We start from the raw sequence: 20,747 nt of genomic DNA on the forward strand, positions 1-20,747 counted from the left end.
ACCAGAATGTGGAAGAGGAATAGGGCCACTCCATTCTCCTCACTGCATGGTCTCTTTGGGGCTGTTCTTCATGCACAGTGTCCAGCTACAGATCTGTAAATTAGCAGTTTTCATATTAGACATTTTTCCAAATTTTTAGAAAGTTTTGATCTTGTTCACCGATTCTTCTTTTTGTTCATAAGCATCTTTCCTTAATACTTTTGGTTTTCCTGTTCCACTGTATTAAAATTGTGATTTTCACTATTCACTAATTCACTATTTTCACTGTAGTGTTTTTTCATCAGACAAAACCCCTACTAAATCATTCTTTTTCATAGATTTGAATCAACCAAAAGTTAACACACAGGGACTCATTTGAACAAAACGAATCAGAACAAAAGTTAATTTTATTTTATTATCTAGTCTGATGTTAATTATTTGTGGCCTGAAATACTCTACTTGAAGCTCTCAGCTTTCAACCCATTAACAGTATTCCTTAACAAGTTTCACTGCCAAATTACCTCTTGTTCAGTGTGTTTAACACAATAGTGACACCCACTGGATACCTTCTCTGTTCATGGCTGCACAAGGCTAAAACACAGAAGAGATAACACTGTGGAAAATGTTTTCAGTCCCTCATTGTGATTGTTGTGCTTCAGTGAAATATCCCTGTGGATACTAAGCTGCATTAGCAGGAAATATGTTTCTGTAGCATATTGGATCACTGACAAACATGGTAAAAGGGCACAGAATTTTCCAATATTTTGCAGAATGATGCAGATGCTGAGAAAAGTCAAGCAATGGGAGTTTTAATTGGCTCAAAACTTGACTATAAAAAGGAGTTATCAAATACTGAAAAGTCATTATGCTATCCCCTATTTCTGAACAAATTGAGAGCCATATATATGCCATATATAGTCTTTTACTTACTGTTTAACAGTCACAGAAAAAGAAAAATCTATTAAGGACAAGAGAGTGGATTTAATGCCAACTTGTGTGGTTTTATCAGATTTATCTCATCTTTATAAAGATTTAAAAGGCTGATTTTTGGAGCCTTAGCTAACAGTGAAAACAGATTTGGCCTCAGTCCTACACATTTACAGTGGAGGAATTTAAACTTCTCAGAATGGACACCCCTGCAATCCCTGGAAGCTGTGGCTGAGCAGTGTAACAGATGTGGTTTTCCAAAGGAAAAAGGACATGGGTGGAGCTTAGAGTAGCAGCTGATGCTCCCACCTCAGGAAGCAAATTAAAAAAGAAAATCTGTCTGAAAATGTCTTTATGTGCTTTTCTTACCCCCAAACTTCCACCTGTTTTCTGTCCTGCTTCTGGTAAAATGAGAAAGACTGGTTAAAAGCCAGTGTTGTGCAAAACAGAAAAAGGCATTATATTATTTGCCTACAGCCTGATCCTGTTGAGTTGCTAGGCACTTCCATTTTTATTCACTTGAAAGGAAGGTAAATGCATTTCACATACCCCTGGTCTATCCACACAGCTGTAACACAGGGTACTGCACTAACTGAAGGCAATAACTGGTCTTCTTTTGAGATGATATTTAGAAGCAAGACAGAATTTGCTCTAATACCATGATTTATTTTTTTTTTCCCATTCAATACTCCTGTAAAACATTGTGCTTTCAGACAATTGTGTGCTCATGTCACTTTAAATATTGGGTGCCTTTCAGTGTCTCAGGCAACCAAAACCAGGTAATTCCAAGACCTTAGGCATTGCATTTTCCAAACAGTATTAAATGCTTTGCTGAATTATTTTGAAGTATTTGCAGCCTTAGCAAGCACACTTAACTAAAAATATATATAGTCTTGTCTTGTGAAAAGATAGTTTCTTAGTGCAGGTCAAGCCCAAAATATGCTAAAATAACAGACCGTGGTCTTGGCATGGGTAGTTCCTGACCTAGACAATTAACAAGGCATTGAAATCCTAAAGGAATTTATTGGCATCAGATGGCAGAGCAGGCAGAATATTCTGCTCATTTTAACTGAGCTAATTTGTCATTTCCACATGAGCATGACTACCTTCATCCTCTTTATTTGTACAGCTGTCCTGAGACTGTAATGCTGTGGTAGTCACATTGGATGGGCACAAAGAATAGATGTGATAATAGATGTTATGACATGGTATCAGTTTGGTCTTAACAAAGCTCCCAGTCAGTATCAGTCTTTGAGCTGAAAGAAAGGCAGACAATCCACCAGCTTCACATGGCATGCTAAAGTTGTATCAGCTGCCAAACCCATTGTCAGTTCTGGATTCAGTGACTTTGTTTTATGACTTCACTACCTCCTACTGAAGACATAAACCATGGAGTCATTTGCACTTACAGGGTAGCAACTAGCACAGACAGTTTATCACCCTAAAGTACTACATATCTGGAAGTGTTTAGTGGGTAATTATCATGGATAACTAACATAGGATTCATACAGGGTCTCAGCTTTTATCTATCAAAATCATGGTTCTCCCTCTGGCCAAAGGATAAAACATGATTTGAAAAATTTCAACTCTTGAAAGCAAAACAAATACACTGTGGAATTAAAAACACTAAAGTTACTGCAGAAACTTATTGTCAACAATATGCACTGTTAAGACAAAGGCTTTAGAACATTAGTGAGAAATATCTTATGCCTTTTTTTTTTCCCTGCTGCTGAATGTTGCATTTTGTATGGTGACAATAGTTCTGTATACTGAGAAAAACAAACTGCTTGCAGTAGAGTGAATACTTCCAGCAGTTGTGTTTTATTATTAGTCTCATTCATTTCACTTATACTCAGAGTTACAGTTTAATTTAAATGGTCATCCCATCTTATTTTATCAAGTGTTTAAAGAGTGTAAATAGCTGCTTTAATTACTAAAATCAGTTTTACAAGAGAGGATATGCAAGGCACTGCCAATAGGCAGGCTGCAATTGTTCATGCAAGTAAATACTCAAACACCCAGAATCCTGACTGTCCATCCATTGTTAAAAAGGTTGCAGAATCAGCAGGGTTTGATATTAGTAGCCCTTAATTTGCATAACAGTTTACACAACTCAAGTTATAGTACCAAGAAAATAGCAACCCGTGCTGAAGACACCATGCTGAGTTTGCCCTGCAGTTTTTGCCAGTGACTTCACTGGAAGCAAGATCAAAATTTAAGTGAGAGGAGCCAGTAAAGACAAATAGAATATAACTTGGATGAGGTTACTTTTTCAAGTAGTCCTTACCTGTAAATGTAGAACTTCTTTTCCTAGGCTCTGGGTTAAATTCTTGTTCACAGCTTAAGGGCCTGTAGTGATCCAGTTGTGCTCCCAGCACCTGCTACAGCATAACCCTGTCCCTGTTCCAAGCTTGTAGTAAGTTGCTTTCTCATTACTCTTCTTCCCTTACTGATGTGATTGGATGATGCAGACCATACATTTCTTCACTTCATGTCCAACTCTCAAATTACACTGATTTTACTGACATATTTTAAAAGACAAATAGAGAATAAATAAAGTGAGGTTAGGTACCTGATTGAAGTTCAAAAGGTTGTGTTCAGTCAGTATACTGAAATGTTTACCTTGAGAAGCAAGCAGTTCAGTTCTCCTGCTTCAACATAATTTGCCTCCTGAAGCTAAGGAGTATTCTCTCTATTCTTTCTATCACCTTTGATTTTTGTCATTTTGTTTTCCTTCAATCCATAAATAGAAATAAACGTATAGTCTGTCATTTCTTGGTCTGAAATATCTTTTACTGCCCTCAAGTGGTCTTAGAACTTTATGCATTTTCAGGAATGTAAAGGGCTCCATTTTGCTTTCTGTTTTGCTGATGTGGTATAATTGATGAATTCTGAAAAGAAAGAAAAACACTCTTCAGTAAGGAAGAAACCCAAATTTTAGTGGAAGAAAGATAATGATAAAGAAAGAAAAAGATGAGTAAATATAGAATAAAGACCTGTAAATAACAAATTTTGTAGGGTAAATGTATAGACAGGTCACATGAGAAGTCATATTAGAAAGCTTGCTTGATTTGTAATCTATGACCTAATAATTGTTTAGCAGCACCAAAGAAAAACTCCAACAAATCCAAAACAACTCCACACTGATGCTATTGACTGAAAAAATTCCCATTTGGCATGGGAAGTATTTTGCCTTCAAGAAAATGTATCCTACTTTGGAAAAGTTAGTAGAAATACATGGAGGTGGTCTGTATGGTACTGTAAGTAGAGATACTCAATTTAAAGCTGTTTATAGATAAATGACATTCTGCAACCTCCCAAACCATTTAAACACATCTATTTAAATTGATACTTTCTGCAGATCTGTTGGCTAATAATTTTATATATATATATTTTTTTTTATGTAGGAATATCACAACTTTTATATGAGGCATGAGAATGATGATGAAAGACAGAAAAACTTAAGTTAAATAGCATATAGCATGACTTGAGAGAAAGAACTCTCAATTTACTGTAATTGCATACAAAGTCCTCTGTTCAGAATGAGCCATCATTCCTCTGGTGGTGGAAATATGATACTTGGTGGAGTCTTATGCTTGCAGAAGGTGATACTTACATTGGTAGAGTCAGGAAGACTTTCAGGTTATCCCAGGCATCTCAGAGGGGTGGTGCTGTAGACCTGTTGAAGGTGAAAAGAAGTTATCACCTAGAGCAAGCACTTACATTTGAAGGTCACCTTCCTATAGCATCTAATGTATGGAGCAGGTCTACAAGCTGTTTGGAGTCATGAGTCTGTTTTATCCATGCAATCACCTCTGAAATGCTGCTCACTGCTAAGTTCACTGCATTAGTTAATTATATAAACTCTTTTCAGGGTCAGCCTGGTGAGCTGGGACCTCAAGGTCCGATTGGGTCCTTGGGATCTACAGGACCAGCTGGTCTGCCAGGGGAAAAAGGACAGAGAGGTGAGAACGGGCAGCCTGGGCCAGCTGGAGGAAGAGGTGACAAGGTAGGAAATACCACAGACAGGTCTTCTAGGTGTAAACTGTTTGTAATGTTAAATACTGGCAAGTGAATCAGAACCTAATGATCAGAAAGTATCTCCCAAACCACAATCTTGCTCACACAAAATTCTCAAAGAAATTACTTACATCTTTATTTGAAAAAAAAAAAAAAAAAAAGTTTAGAGTTATTTTTGCTATGGATTGCAAAATCAGAATTGTCAGAAGACATAAAATAAAATGAAACAGTCCCAGTCTTTGATTCTGATGTGCCATTTTATCCTTCTCAACCTCAACAAGTGCTATGGGACGAATGTGGATCTGGAGGGAGGAGTATGATGCTTTTATAAATGCTGTATACTACAAAGAATTTTATTGCCACTTATAGAGTATAAATTACAGTTTATAGAGTATAAGTTACAGTTTGGGTCCATATTTTTCATAGCTATACAATCCCTGTGCTTGGCTCCTGGTACTTTATATTAGTTTTAATGGTGTAATTCCACTGATCTCAGTGGATCAATGACTGAAATCACCAATGTCAGTATCTAGGCACACCTGAAATAAAAGCCCTGTAAAGAGAAAATTGCTGCTGGCATTGCCAAACAGGAGCAGGACTGTGAAATTACATACAGAATTATTCTATAAGTAACAGGCAACTTCCCCTTCTCTGTCATTTTATGATCTATAGTGAATGAGTTAGACATTTGTCCTGTCATTTTATAATCTTTGGAGGATGAATTAGAGTGAGACATTTCTCCTGTCATTTTATAATCTTTGGAAAATGAATTTAGACATTTCCACTGCGCTGGGTCACCTGTTGCATGGGTAACTATTGGCACTCATTTCCTGCTGAGCCCATGTAGCTGTTTTTAGATGCTTATTTCTGTCAATTGTGACTTTCAATTATATTTCAAACAAGAGAGTTTCTTATTTCTCACTACATAGAATCACACATTCTTGGTTTTCAGTCTTTTAAGAGTTAATGACCTCAGCAACTTTTTTTATGTCACCTGTTTTTATGTTTTTAGGGCCCAACTGGAGTCCCAGGATTTCCTGGTTTAGATGGTGTTCCTGTACGTATTGAAAAAATATTGTTTTATCAAAATTACAGTTTCTGTGAAGTCACAGCAAGTCCTGTACTAGAATAATACAATCAATGTATTGTTTGGTTGTATACCTATTTTTACTTAATTTTACCTGCAGAATCATGTTTTGCAAAAAGATACAAAATAGCCAGGTTAACTTCAACTGTGTTTACTATTGATAACAAACTCCACAAAATCCCAACAAGGTAAGTGCATAATTTTCATGCAGAAGCAAGGCAATGAAAGTAGAGACTGGCCCATGGGCCAGTGCTAGGATTAAAACCAAATAATTTATTTTCTCAGGCTCTACAGCAGGCTATAGTCTGCTTGCTGCACACTTGACATCTCGAAAGAATCTCAAATGATGTACATTTTCTGCTCAAAAGCTGATTTGGTTGTAGTCCTGTTGTAGAAAAAATGCAACCACTGACTCCTATTTTAATATGAATAGGGACTGAAGAAGCAAAGTGGGCCCCAAATATATCTTTATAAGCATGTTATTATATATTTTTCTGAATGTCTTCTTCAGTGTGGAAATGGATATGGCAAAGGAAAGATTATATCTCATAGTATTTTGCTGTTCAAAATGCTGTTTATTAGAACTAAAGGCCTATTCTGTTATTAGATTGATATAGATCAAACAAAATGTTGAATTTTGATCCTGAAAACAGAACCAGAAACTGAGTGGGTGTTTTAAGCATCTGCTTGTCAGCTGTCTACACTTCACAATGGGACTGTTGCCAGAATGTTTTTGTAGCATGGAGGTCACAAAGCCAAAATTTAGCACAAACAAGAAGCACATCCCAGAAATGCATATTCTTTTTATGAAAAATGTTAATTAAAAACCAGTATCCTCAAACTGGTATGCAGAAACTTAAATACAGAAAGAAGGTAATATCAATAAAAATATTTTGGACAAATGGCAAGGATATTTTCCTGATGATTTCCATTACAACAGTGTTGAATTCTGTGAAAAGAATTCTTTCTCCAATGGAAAGATCATTCCAAGGTAAATCTCACTGTTTCTGTTGCCTGATGTCTAATTTGCAGTAGGATTGACCTTTGTCTGGACTTTGGTTAGTTCTGGCTAGGTTAGAAAACCACTTCTTGAACGCACAGTCAGTCTCTGTGATTAGTGCATGCACAAGCTCTGTCCCTGTTTTTCACTGCTTTATCCTATCAATTAAAAAATGAGTCTGGTTGGGATGATTTTTATGTATTTCTTCAGCTTTTCTTTACAGCCACAAGAAAGATTATTGTTAGAGGGCTAACGTCTGCTTTCTCTGAGAAGATAGCAAGTTACCTTTTGACTCAAATGAGAGCTCAGTCTGATCCTCTTAACCAGTGCTGTCATGGTTATATTTGCTATGCATTAAAGAACAAGATATAAAACACATCATTTGATATACATGGGAGAAAAATTCTATTGATCACAATAGAAAATATTTCCAATGCAAAGTGTATGAAGCTAGGCAAAGCATGGAACTACTTTGAGATGTCTTCTGCTTAATATCTCTTTGTTTCTGAACTGTTCTGTTAATTTAAAAAAGTAATTCCCTATATATCAAGGTGCATCTCCAATAAATATTAAACTGTCTTTCAGGGATTACCAGGAAGTGAAGGACCCAGGGGCAAACATGGTTTAGATGGCTGCAATGGCTCAAGAGGAGATCCAGGATTTCCAGGAGAAAATGGTTATATTGGACCGATAGGTCCTTATGTAGGTGAAAGGCATTCCTACTGTCTGTGAATACTGCATATGGATGTTTCTTCTCCAAGCTAACAGCTCTTAAAATGAAAGGAATTGCATGGCACTAGTTTTACACTGCAGAATGAATTTCCTGGTGTCTTAACAGATTAAGTTTAAGCTTGAAAGGAAATTAAGGTCCTATACTCTTAGAGTATATATATTTACATTAAAAGTTAAATTCTGCCTTGTTCCTCCAGTATGTAATCACTCCAAAGCTAATACCATTTCATGGCAGTAAAACAGGAGGAGTAGCTTGAAACCATTTATAAATACTTGAAATTTCTTAAAAGATTTAATAGTGGGGATAAACCTGAGATTAATTAACTATAAGAGGAAGTTTCAAGAAGTGTAAGTCCTGTAACACTTGAACATTTTCAGTGGCTGGTCACACAAGTGTATTAATAGATGTTTTCCAAAATCATGCTCTTGATTTGAGTTGGATTTGCCACTTTTTACACCTAATTTGCAACTTCTTTGTGAACAGCAAATCTTGCCTGGATATTTATCTTCATACACTTAGGTCATTTCAGTTAAAATGGTTACAATTAGCACTTCATTATAATTTTCTTTTTCTGTTAGAATGGAAAGCATTTTAAAAGTGTTTAAATAGTTATGTTAGCAGTGCTCTTCTAATGAAGAGAAAGCAAAGACTGATGTGAGTATGGGATATAGATTACTGTACCTCCAAAGAAACTTTGCTGAACTGATCTAGTCCTGTCTTGGCCTTTTTGTGGGAATAAGTTTCAGTTCTAAATGATTAATCACTGATTAGTTGGTCTGAGAGTTTCTCTGAAATTTTCCAAATGAAAAAAATGAAAACAAATGGAATGTGTTTAGTAGGAAATAATTAGGATGCTGATTCAGCCATAGGGAATCACAAAGTGTGTAACTGATACCAGAATGAGATGCTATCAAAATACAGCAATTAAAATAAATGTACAGTGTCAGTCTTTGACCTGTAAGAAATGCTCTGAAATGTACCACCTGATAAAAAAATTTGTAACCTCATTTGTTATACCTCTGAAAGTCACCCATTAATCCTTCAAATGGGAAAATGACTCCTCTAGCTCTAATTTTGCCTGTATTTTCATACTCTTTATGCTTTCAAAATAGAGCTTTGCCATTTATAATCAGTCAAGTGACATTAGGAAAAAGGAGACATGGGACAACGTAGAGCATAAATCCTCCCAATTCCAGGAGCATGCTCTCTGGCAGACCTAGAGAGGCATTTGCAACCTACAAGGAATGAAAGACACAATAGGCATGTAGTCTTGGATATGCACAGTGAAATTCCAGTGCAAATTAATTTAGCTACCCAGAAAAAACAAGACACTGTAACTGGGTTTGCTGGTGTAGAATAATGCTATTCCAGCCTCTCCATGAAGACTGCTCATTTAAAAATCAATTTATTGCACCAGGAAACAACTTGATTATATATTATAGCTAACATTTTAATGTTATTCTTATTTACAATTTCCTATATTATGTTATGGAACACTATGTATATCTTTTTCAGTTTTACTTCTGTTATACCTTGTAAAATCAACACATTTACCTCACAAATAACTTGTAAAAGAAAGTAGTTTCTATTTGTAAGCCATTACCTAAGTCATGTAGGATTAACAAACTGAACTGAATAAGGATTTCCTCTTACACAAGAGATCACATGGAAAATAACCAAAGATAAATATAACTTTTGATGTGTTTAATGTGTACTCTAGCAGCTGTTGTTTGACCTGTGATCTGCATGCAGTCTACCGTAGCTATATTCATATGCAGACAGCTGTAATTTTTCTTTTTATTGTACCATTCCAGGCATAAGTATTTGCCCTGTTTTACTCTGTCTTCAGGATTTGAGAAGCCTGCAAATAATATCAGGAAACCAGTGTGGTTTAAAGTGGTTAATTATGTGAAAAAACTACCCCATTTTATTGAAATCAATACTGAAGTGGCTTCAGTTCCATTATATCCAGCACATTTTGATGTGAAATGAAAAAACTTCAGAAATAATGTCTTAATAAATCTGTTTTATGTATATATCATACTCTTAACAGCCAATTTAGCATTACAATTAAAATTGGAAAAGCATTCATCTGTTCCTGGTAAGTTAGATTGATCTTTTGAGGGTGCTAAGATTGGCAGACTATTATAAAGGACTCCACATCAAGTACCAGGGGAATTCATTTTATTTTTATTTTTTTTAGACAGGGTCTTAGTGTAAAATTTATCTTTTTTTCACATATTGTGAAACTTATTTCCTGAGAGATGGAAAGTTTGAAGATGATGCATGTAACAGTCCATACTTTCAGCTTTCTAAATCATAGCATGAACTTCTGGAGAAGGCAGAGTGCTAATATTTAGAGCCACAAAAAATGTCTACTGATATGCTTGGTACTAAAGACAGATTTGTGAAGATTGTAGAATACTGAGGTACCCAGAAGCTCAAAAGAATCTAACAGAACAGGAGTACAGAAGCTGTGAGGAGCTGTTTTGCTCAATGGCACAAGAAGATAACTATATTTTTATGGGTCTCATTAGACTAGAGAACTGCAAAATGCAGTGATGGTTGTTCTGGCAGGTTACCTACTGATGTATGAGCACCAGAAAAACCACTGCCTGGGAAATTATCATGCAGTGTTCATAGAAATGCAGGATAACAGCAAGTTAATCATGTTTTTTAAAGACTTATTTTCTTTAAAGGGAAATCCAGGGCAAAAAGGAGAAAAAGGAAATTCAGTGTATGTTTCACATTTTGGAAAAGGACCACCGGTGAGTATCTGATGGTGGAAACAAAAATTAAAAAATCACATCTAATAGGAAGATATGTACAGCACATGTAATTGGTCTCATAACTCCTCACCAGCTAATAAATCTTGTTGGGGGGGAGAAAAAAAAAAAAAATAAAAAAATTAAAAGCTAATATACAACTGGTGATCTTAGTTGCTGTAAAGCTAGAGAACAGCCACAACCAATTTTTTAATGATTCATTTGCTAAATGATTGTCATTACAGGGAGACAGAGGTGATCCTGGACCCCCTGGCATGCCTGTAAGTACAGTCAGTGGGTTCTCTATATGCTTTTTGTCTTGAAGATGTTGAATTTTCTTATTACAGTATAGAAATATTGGGGTTTCTCCCTGCCTGCCTTAGCAAAATTCCAGAATCAAGTCTAACAACCATTGAGTTCCTGTGGGCTGCCTCCATAACCATGCTGGCTGAAAGGGAGCAGGAACAGCTGCAGGACAACACCTATCTGCATTAGCTGTGCAGTCAGCATTTATTGCCTGGTACTCACAGTCTGCAGAATGTTTTCCTGTGAAATTCAAGATGTGTAGATACATAACACCTTCTTCAGCTGTATCTGGAAGACCTCCCAAGAGCATGTAGTGCACTTCCATCTCTTAGCCATAAAAATACCTAAGAAGAGAGTTTAATTTTGTTGCTAACTCACACTCTTATGCCTTTCTAAAAAGTATCTGCTCATTAACTGTACCAAGTCCTCACTCTGTAGTACAGTTACTGACCAAGTATTCTTTCAGGATAGTAGTAAGGTAGCAATAACAGTCTGTTGGCCAGGATCTGGGGGATTATACAGCACAAACTGGTGCTGAGCTGCTCTAGTGACAATGGGGTCACTAGAAACCATGTTTCTAGTGGGGCTTCACTCATGGTGTAAAGGCCATGGGTGGAACACCGTGTCAGACTGGGTCTAGGAGCAAGGCAAATATTTTTGGAGGAGGAACTAAATTTGTGGAGAAAAGGGTAAGCTCTTTCTATTTTCACAAACAGACCTTTTCCCATCTTTTCCAGGGACCTAGAGGGTCAAGAGGCACAAGAGGCCCAGCTGGATACCCAGGCCAACCAGGCTTGCCTGTAAGATCACCACAGTAACATAGCCTTGCATTTTCAGGATATGCATAAATTATGGTCTACCAATTTTAGAACATGCCTTAGTTTGAATCAAGAAATATTTTTTAAGGTAGATGATAAAAAGAGATTTTTGCCTTACCTTATGGGTTTGGAAGGTCAGCAATTGGAGCATATATTGTTTTTTCCCATGCTGGCATGTTTCATCCTGATAGTCTGTGGTCATGGAGAAATGCTGCTAGTGCTCTCTCCTTATTCCTTTTCCCCAAGAACACCTGGTGTGACACAAGAAAGTGGGAAGCCAGAGTTCAGCCTTTCTAAAAGCAGTGACCAGGTGAAATAAATTGTGCTTTGGAATAGGTACATTCCAAGAGGAAAAAATGCCTCTAGGTGCTACAGGCAAGAGGAGGTAATTTTCAAAGCAAAGCTGTGGCTGAATCAAATGTATTAACTTGTCTTCTTTCTCTTTTAAAGGGTATTCCAGGTTACCCTGGTTTGCCAGGTGAACAGGTAGGCAACAGGGTTGTTTCTGAAGTTGTCAGAGAATAGAGTAATCTGTACAAATATTTGCAGTGTCCCTTATGGTTATCTGTTACCAAGTTTCTCATAGGAGTTACTTGATTAAATTCTAATGTCAGGATTTTCTGATCATCTTCAAACTATGTTTTTTAGTGTTTTGTTTTTTGGGTTTTTTTTTGTCAATTAGGGAAATCCAGGCATTGGAGTGGATGGACAAAAGGGGGAGCCGGTAAGAAAAGCAATATTATTAGAGAAAACAAGTATTATTAAATATATTCTAGTGGCAGAATTAGAAGTGCAATAGAGCCTTTTTGAGTTTTCTGGAACTTATTCATTTGTGGATCTGTGCTCCCACTAATCAGGCTAGAATAGTAAGACAAATAATGCAAGTTACTGAACCAGTTAATTCTATGCAGAAGTGATAACTTCAGTGAGATGCATACAGGACTCAAGAATATTCTGGAGGTTTTGAAAAGCAACAGTTATTATGTTATTTAGGATTTACGTAGCAATCAGCTTCTGTAGAGACACTGCCTAAATAATCACAACAACACCTTCTGTATCAGTGGCTGTTCCAAGCTGGTCACTGAATTTTATCTCTTGCTACCTCCAGCAACAGACTCCAAGGAAAGGGTGTAAGAAGAAGACAAGCATATAATAATTATTCCTCTCCCAGTTTCTACCTGTTAGCATACTTAGGACTTACAGAACCAGTGTGAGCTATTTAATTTTTCTTCTATGAATTTGTCAGGTCACTTAGAATTTGTGGAAGTTTCTAACATGCACAACTTTCCATAGCAAATCAGTACTTTAATCTTTGCATGCAAAAGATTTGTGCTCAAAGGCTTTTGATCTGGGGCACAAGAGATTTGACAACCCTGTGACTATCTCCACAGCAGACTCAGAGCAGAAGTACAGAGTTCTCATTTATTTCCTTAGCCAAAACATTATTTTTAATGACTGAGAATAGGAGGTAAGATTGTCCTCCTTGCTCATCTGGGAACTTGGTAGAGAGGTGGCAGTACATATTCAGTGCCTATAGAAAAATGTAGCTGTAGCACAAAAGGAAAAACATGGTGTCACTGAAAGACTGCATGGAACAGAATGTCTTTGGCTTTCACAGGGTGATGTTGGACTTCCTGGGCCACCTGGGTCACCACTGTTAGTTGGCCCTCCTGGAGCTCAGCTGTTTAAAGGTGACAAGGTATTAATTTGTCTTCACATTTAATTGCTCAGCTCGGCAGTTACAGTCCTGTGATGTAACTTTTGCAAGGATGACATAGGACAATTCTGTCTTTCTGTAATAAACCATCAACTTCAGCAGAAATTGTTGTTCAGCATCCTTCCTACAGGCTTTCAGGGAAGGAGAGCCCATGTAGAACTTTAGCTCATGTCCTTGAAGGAAGACTGTTTTTATGCAGAAAGGAGATATTGCCCTTGCTTTGGTTTTCTTCAGTTTTTGTCACTAGCAAATTAATATGCAGCATATCCTGCATGTAAATATACACAAAAACTTCCCTTGTATGTTTAGGGCCAAAAAGGACTGCCTGGGGTAACAGGATACAGAGGGCCACGGGGACCCAAAGTAAGTAACAGGATTCTTTTTTTTAATTATTATTATTTTTCATGGTGGGGGCAAACTACCTTTGTAGTTATTAAGTTAATCTTGTAAAGCACAAGGTGATGGAAAAACTATCAATATTTATGCTGTGAAATTTAATTGCTACCCAAATCAGTGTGAAAGCAAAAATATTTCAAACCCCTTTATAAAACCTGAGTGTTACATACATACCTATTGTATGTTGCCTGGTAGTGAAAGGTCAGTGTTTCCAGCTGGGCTACTGACACATAACAGACCAGTACTGTAAAGAAAACAGAAGAACAGATTATTTGTTCTTGAGAAATAGAGAAGATCTCTATGTGTTCTTAACGAGGCATGATACATGTTTCCCTAAGTGTGTTAGAAAAAGACTTAACTCAGGACTAGAGAAGGCAGACCTACCTGTATGGAGAAAGAGTTGGTATTTGCTATCTATTTTAGCTTTTCTTTTCTTTCTCTCAGCAGAAAAAAAAAACCAACCTAAGCATTGGAAGGAGTTCCTGAATGCTGAGCAGAAAAAAAGGGAAATGCTGAGCCACAGAAAAAAAGATTCTGGGGGTCTTAATTGCTGGTAGATTGGTAGGAGGAAAATCCACAGGCAGGAAACAACCTGATCTCAGAAAAACAGAAGATAATTAGTGACAGAAGAATGAACCTAGTTTATGTTAAAAACTTGTTTAACATTGCAGACATAAAAGCAGATATAAGCTTTTTTCACATTTCTAAGACTAGCACTTTTTTCAGAAATTAATTTTCCCTCCTGAAAGGACTACTGTTACTTTGCACTGGAGAAGGAGACAAAACAGATAATTTAATATTAGATTTACTATGAAAAAGATGGGCTTTATATGCTTTTTCCAGCAGTAGCAGCCAATGTAGATAATAGTACAATCGTCAGTTATAAGCAAGAACTGAGAAATGGACTGAGGCAGCAGTCTCCAAAAGATACCCACAGCTTTAGAAAAATTAAAATAAAAAGAAAATTAAAAATTAAGTGCTGAGAGCATATTAAGCTTGGAGAAGAGACTCAAGCAGGTTCCTTGAATAACTGAAGCTAGTAGTGTTGTATGAAGTAAGCCCCAGTGACTGAGCCTAGCAAGTCAACAAGAAACACTGACCAAATATATACATAACTTAATAAAAAAAAAGACTAAAATTTATGGTGAATTGCAGTCACCATCTCTTGTTTTAACAATCTGGTTTGAATGCTTCAGGGTGTACCTGGAAGAGGAGAAAAGGGTGAAAAAGGCATTCCTGGATTCCCTGGACTGAGGGTAAGGAAGTTGCTGATTAAATTACTTCACCAATTCACTAAAATTATGTTCATGAGGTTTCTTCCAAGGAAAATTATGGATTTTAAAAACTAATCTACCATACTTTCTGTATAGAGTACTTTAAAGTCCTGCCCTGAGACTCCCCCTGTGTCAGCCTGAAACAAACTCACACAAGCTTTCTGTCCTTGGAGAGAAAGTACATCTATAGGGTTATCCTCTAAATATTTCAAGCTGCACAAGCTCCTCTGGAACAGCCCAGTTCTCACACAGTAATTTTAATGTCCATACCAACCAATAGCTTTTTTTTTTTATATACAGCAGCTTGTCCTTGATTTGCATAACTGTGCTCACCTGGAGGAATGCATCCACTACTCTGCAATAGGATACAAAAATTAAGTGGAGACCTACCTGGTGTACCTTGAGCTATAGTTGAAATTCATTCTCATCTAAAGTCTTTGCAAAAACATTTGTAAAGTTTTTGGGAAATATCCCAAGTAATAATTATCTAAGGAATTTTAGCTGCTCAGCAATTTTGAGTAATATTATTACTGGGAAATATCCCAAGTAATAATTATCTAAGGAACACATTAAACTGCAATTCTGAATAGGTGTAATTTTGATTAAGTTCTCACAATCTGTTTGCTTTTATCAGGGTAATCCTGGTTCTTATGGACGTGCAGGTTTTCCTGGAATGAAGGTAAGAAGACACAAAGTATAAGCAGCTCTAAAAACAGTGGGATCAGTGAGATTTGGTTTTATGTGGATTTGTGCAGATTTTAGATTTCCACAGACTTGCTTGCTCACATTGCATTCCTTCCTTTCTCTCCTACTACTCATTGCCACAGAAGTTACTTGACCTCTTGCTTTTTGTATTTCTGCCACACACTGAAATTTGGCTGAAATTGGCTGATGGGATCTGAAGTTGCAGGCAGGAGGAAGAATCAGTGGGACATGCATAAACAGCAAGATAGAAGCTCCACAGCATGGTAACCTCTGTTGCCATGGTGACACAGTTTTAAATTATGTTTATCTGACCCTTTCCAGGGTGAAACAGGATTTGCTGGTTTTCCTGGACAACCTGGCTATCCAGGGATACAGGTAAAAAGCTACCAGACATATGCTCATCATATAAATGGTAATGATTCCTTCCAAATATACCTGTATATCAGACCATTTCCTCTTCTGCAGCTGTAATTACTTTTAGGATTCAGTGTTTTCATGATGGTCACCAGTAATTTACACAGTGCTGGTAAATAACAGTGGAAATAAACAGGTTTATCCTTTCCTGCCATACAGAAGAGTATTCTGTTATTAGGGAATACAGATTCACATTCCTGTTTAAGGTAGCCAGAGTCAATAGGTCAACAAGAGAGCAGCCAGCAACAGCTCCAGAACTGTTTAAATATTATAAAGATATAATTTTTTAAAAAGCCCATTAAGAGGCATGGGCTCCCTGTTATTACTTATGTAAGAATGGATATATGGCTTTGCAGTCCCAGTTCTGCTCCTCTGTGTCCTAAAAGGCCCTGAACTGCAGCCCCAGGAATGTAACCTCACTACACAGTTCCCACATTCACATTCTTTTCTCAGTTCCCATTTGCTGTAGAGAATAGGGTTGGTCCTTAATCTACAAAGCAAAAAATCTAATACAATTTGCCACACAGAAGACTTCCCTAAAGTCCACTTCACTTGCAATTCTAACTACCAGAATCCAAGCTAATTTAGAAATCCTCCAAGCAGAAGTGATTCTCCTTGCCATTAGTAAGGACTTTTGTTTCCCTGATGCAGATGTTTTAAACTTGTTACAGGAACTTTGAACATCTCTCACCATCAAAAATATCTCTCAGGCTGGGAAACCTCTTTCCTTAATGCTAATGTCATCATAGAAGTAATTTTCAAAGTCTGGTATAGAATTTTAAGGCAAATAATTACAGCATAGTTGTTAAATAAGAACCTCAGTTACATAGGGTACTTATTTACTGTAAGTGATTGGTGTTTATAATTAATGAATTAAATCAAATACAGTAGTCACAAATTCTGAAGAGTCAAATGGGTATGTGTGATACTTATATTACCCTTCAGGCACTGGCATCCTGAAAGATGATGATTATTTTAATTTATTGATGATTATTTTCATAGAATCATAGAATTGGCTGGGTTGGAAGGGACCTCAGAGATCATCAAGTCCAACCCTTGATCCACTCCCCCCGTGGTTCCCAGCCCATGGCACTCAGTGCCACATCCAGGCTCTTTGGAAAGATCTCCAGACACGGAGAATCCACTACTTCCCTGGGCAGCCCATTCCAATGCCTGATCACCCTCTCCAGAAAGAAATTCTTTCTCATCTCCAACCTAAACCTCCCCTGGCACAACTTGAGACCCTGCCCTCTTGTCTTGCTGAGAGTTGCCTGGGAAAAGAGCCCAACCCCCCCCTGGCTCCAACCTCCTTTCAGGGAGTTGGAGAGAGTGATGAGGTCTCCCCTGAGCCTCCTCTTCTCCAGCCTCAACACCCCCAGCTCCCTCAGCCCTTCCTCACAGCAATTCTGCTGGATCCCTTCACAGCCTCCTTGCTCTTCTCTGGACCTGCTCCAGCACCTCAATCTCCTTCCTGAACTGAGGGGCCCAGAACTGGACACAGGACTCAAGCTGTGGCCTCACCAGGGCTGAGCACAGGGGCAGAATCCCTTCCCTGGACCTGCTGGCCACGCTGCTCCTGAGCCAGCCCAGGATGCCATTGGCTTTTTTGGCCACCTGGGCACACTGCTGCCTCCTGTTCAGCTTCCTGTCAATCCACAGAACAATTTTAAATTGTTCTGTCTGGTTGCAAACTCTATGAAAGTTTCAAAATGGAGTTTTCCAGATGATGTGTGTCACAATTTCTGGTTACATGGTAGCATCCTGCATATTTGTATCTTTGACTCTTACAGGGGGATCCAGGAGAAAAAGGGCCCCCAGGTCCTCCTGGAGCTGTTGGAACCCTGCTACTTCCTGTGAAAGGTTATCACTAGTTTTAACTCTCCTTTCTCCTCTATGAAGCATGTAGGACCTATTTTGCTGAGGTGTTTAAAAGTGATCACTAGGGATTCAGGGGACAGGATCATAAAATGTTACCTTCATAGTGACCACATGCTGTTAGTGACTCACTGATCTTACTGGGACTACATTAAAAATACACTTTTCAGATTAAATGTTTGCTTGAAAGAAATGTTTGCTCTGCATAAAGTCACAGATCTGCAGGACTATCCCTAGATACTGAACTAAAACATATCCAGGCAAAAGCTATGAAAAATAAGCCCATGCTGGAAAATGGATGGCAAGTAACAAAACTGGCCTTCTCATTGTGATTTAGAAACCTTGTTTTCAGAATTGCCACAACATGCAGTTTTTAGCTTCCTATTGCATAGCAGGGGTGAAATCCTGGAACTTGTACTCCCAACAGAATATTTTACAATCTTATTACCTTTCCACCAAAACATAAGGCTGGGATTTTTGTGTCCCAACTCCCTTTGTTCCCATCTTTATCATCTAACTGATGGAAAGGTGTGTAGAATTCTTACTTTAGAGCAGGAGGCAGTGGGGAACAGCCAAGCCTGCTGCCCTGAAGGGACCTGTTTTGGCATCTCACACTTGGGGAAACTGTTTTGTAAGAACATTTTAACAGACAACTTCTCATGATAATCCTGAAATGACCTCTCTGTGTGTGCTGACAAGTGGGCATAACCTGAGATGTGTTTTAAGTACTACATGTATTTATATGGGGCAAACACTTCTCTCTGTATTCTGAAATATGTAGCACAAAGTTACTGCTATAGAGTGATGATTAAAAAATGTGCCCACCAAAAGGGCAGGAATCCGTAGAAAAGTAACCAAATCCTCCCACCCCAAAATTAAATTGTTACACATTTTAAAATGTTTCATAAACAAGTTACTCTACCTTACTTTTGTGTTGTTCCCAACTCACAGGTTTTGCTGCAGTTTAATTTCCCTTTAAGCTGTCAATTCCATAAGGTGCTAAATCCATATGATTTTATAATCCTGTGTAGGTTCACGAGGTGATCCTGGAGGGCCAGGTCCTGCTGGAGATGTGGGGTCAGTTGGACCAATTGGTCCTGCAGGCCTGCTAGGAAGACCAGGAGAAGATGGCACAAGTAAGAGAAATAGGGGATAAAATGTGAGCTACACAGCAGTAGGAGAGAAAGCAGCTAAAATAAAACTGATCTTTGTTCTTTCTTGATGCAAGTCACCAACATAAGAATTTGAGCTCCACAAAGATTTCAGTAAATCTGTTAGCTCAGCACTTAATGGACAAAAAGGAACCAAAATTACAACCAAAATGTAATTACTAGAACAAGAAGACAAAGCAGAATACTGTAAATCCATGGTATATCTGTATCTGTAGTGCTGTGCTCAAAAATTCAATTCTCTGTCTCAGTCAGATACAAAAGGAAGGTGATGAGTATGACTTTGATCCATATAGGGAACTAGATTAACTGGGATGTCTGGAAATAAGATAATGGGGGGTGGAGGTGGAAAAGCAGCATCTGAGGGTCTAAAGCAGGAGCCTCTTTTCCTGGGAATACTGGAAAAACCTAAAGATTTATGTATTTGTTATATAGAAACTCATCTTCAGGACAATACTGAATGGTTTGTAATTTCCTCCTTTATACATTGTGTAACTATTACTATGATGCTGTATGGACCATGTACCATTATTTTCTTTATAGGTCTGCCTGGTCTGCCAGGAGTAAGTGGGGCACCAGGACCTCAAGGTTTCCAAGGTGACCCTGGTTTCCCTGGAACAGGTGAATCAATCCCAGGAAGACCTGGATTCCCTGGACCACCAGGTCTACCAGGACAGCCAGGAAGACAAGGCTTACCTGGACCACCCAGTAGGTTCAATTTATGTAGCAAGAATATCATTCTGCATATTAATAGATTAATTGCCTTTGTTGCTCATACAAAAAAACAGAAGTGAAAAGTTCATTCTGGCAAATATATCACATATGTGATGTAGTGTCCTGGTTTGGGCCAGGATAAAGGTGATTTTCTGTCTTGTACTTTTGCTTTCAGCTAAGTCTCTTGTAAGTAGTTGAAAGCAAAAGTACAAGACTGAAAATCACCTTTATCCTGGCCCAAACCAGGACATGTAGAAAACAAGTTTTTTCTCTTAGTTGTCAGTCAGCAACAGGTCAGGATTTTCATAGTTTTCTGGGTGATTTAAACCCACAAATTAAGATATATGAAAAAAGTCCATAAAAATATATCACCAGAAGTTAAAAATAGAGCAAACTGAGGAGGAAGCTCAAATCAGAATCCTTTAAAGAAACAAGAGCTGTAAAATTCTACAGTGGAGAAAGGAAGTAATGGCAGTGAAAAAACAGTGTGTCAGTGGCAGCTCTGGCCAAACTTAACTCTTGTAGCATCTATAAGCAACAAATTGTAAAACATTTCATGAGATCTCTAGCTTTTCACGTGAGGATAAGATGATAAGGGAGAGAACACCATGCCACCTAGGCTGTTGAAACAGTCAACCTGATTTATATGAGCCATACAATTTGTTTTTTCAAAGGTGTGATTTGCACTGACAGAGGAACCCCTGGAGAACCTGGAGCAAAAGGTCAGATAGGCCTGCCAGGTAGAAAAGGTGAAAAAGGAGCAAAAGGTAAGCTTTTCTGGATAGCAACAATCTGCCCTTTGCCAGACAGGGCAGACCTAAGTTTGTGGGTTTATGGTAGCTTGAGCA

General features: G+C 37.8%; 1 protein-coding gene across 1 annotated transcript in view; it reads left to right on the forward strand.

The window, feature by feature from the left end:
- Nucleotides 1-20,747, forward strand: part of COL4A4 (collagen type IV alpha 4 chain) — a 58,771-nt gene that overhangs the window by 9,190 nt on the left and 28,834 nt on the right. The window contains exons 5-21 of the mRNA XM_030456294.1: nt 4,781-4,915; nt 5,939-5,983; nt 7,599-7,715; nt 10,446-10,514; nt 10,757-10,792; nt 11,555-11,617; nt 12,086-12,121; nt 12,318-12,359; nt 13,254-13,334; nt 13,662-13,715; nt 14,945-15,004; nt 15,657-15,701; nt 16,049-16,102; nt 17,932-18,001; nt 19,048-19,152; nt 19,729-19,893; nt 20,574-20,666. Coding sequence (XP_030312154.1) covers nt 4,781-4,915; nt 5,939-5,983; nt 7,599-7,715; nt 10,446-10,514; nt 10,757-10,792; nt 11,555-11,617; nt 12,086-12,121; nt 12,318-12,359; nt 13,254-13,334; nt 13,662-13,715; nt 14,945-15,004; nt 15,657-15,701; nt 16,049-16,102; nt 17,932-18,001; nt 19,048-19,152; nt 19,729-19,893; nt 20,574-20,666 — 1,270 coding nt within the window. The remainder of the gene's footprint in view (nt 1-4,780; nt 4,916-5,938; nt 5,984-7,598; nt 7,716-10,445; nt 10,515-10,756; nt 10,793-11,554; nt 11,618-12,085; nt 12,122-12,317; nt 12,360-13,253; nt 13,335-13,661; nt 13,716-14,944; nt 15,005-15,656; nt 15,702-16,048; nt 16,103-17,931; nt 18,002-19,047; nt 19,153-19,728; nt 19,894-20,573; nt 20,667-20,747) is intronic.

Source organism: Calypte anna, chromosome 9, assembly GCF_003957555.1.
Source record: "Calypte anna isolate BGI_N300 chromosome 9, bCalAnn1_v1.p, whole genome shotgun sequence".
Lineage (NCBI taxonomy): Eukaryota > Metazoa > Chordata > Aves > Apodiformes > Trochilidae > Calypte > Calypte anna.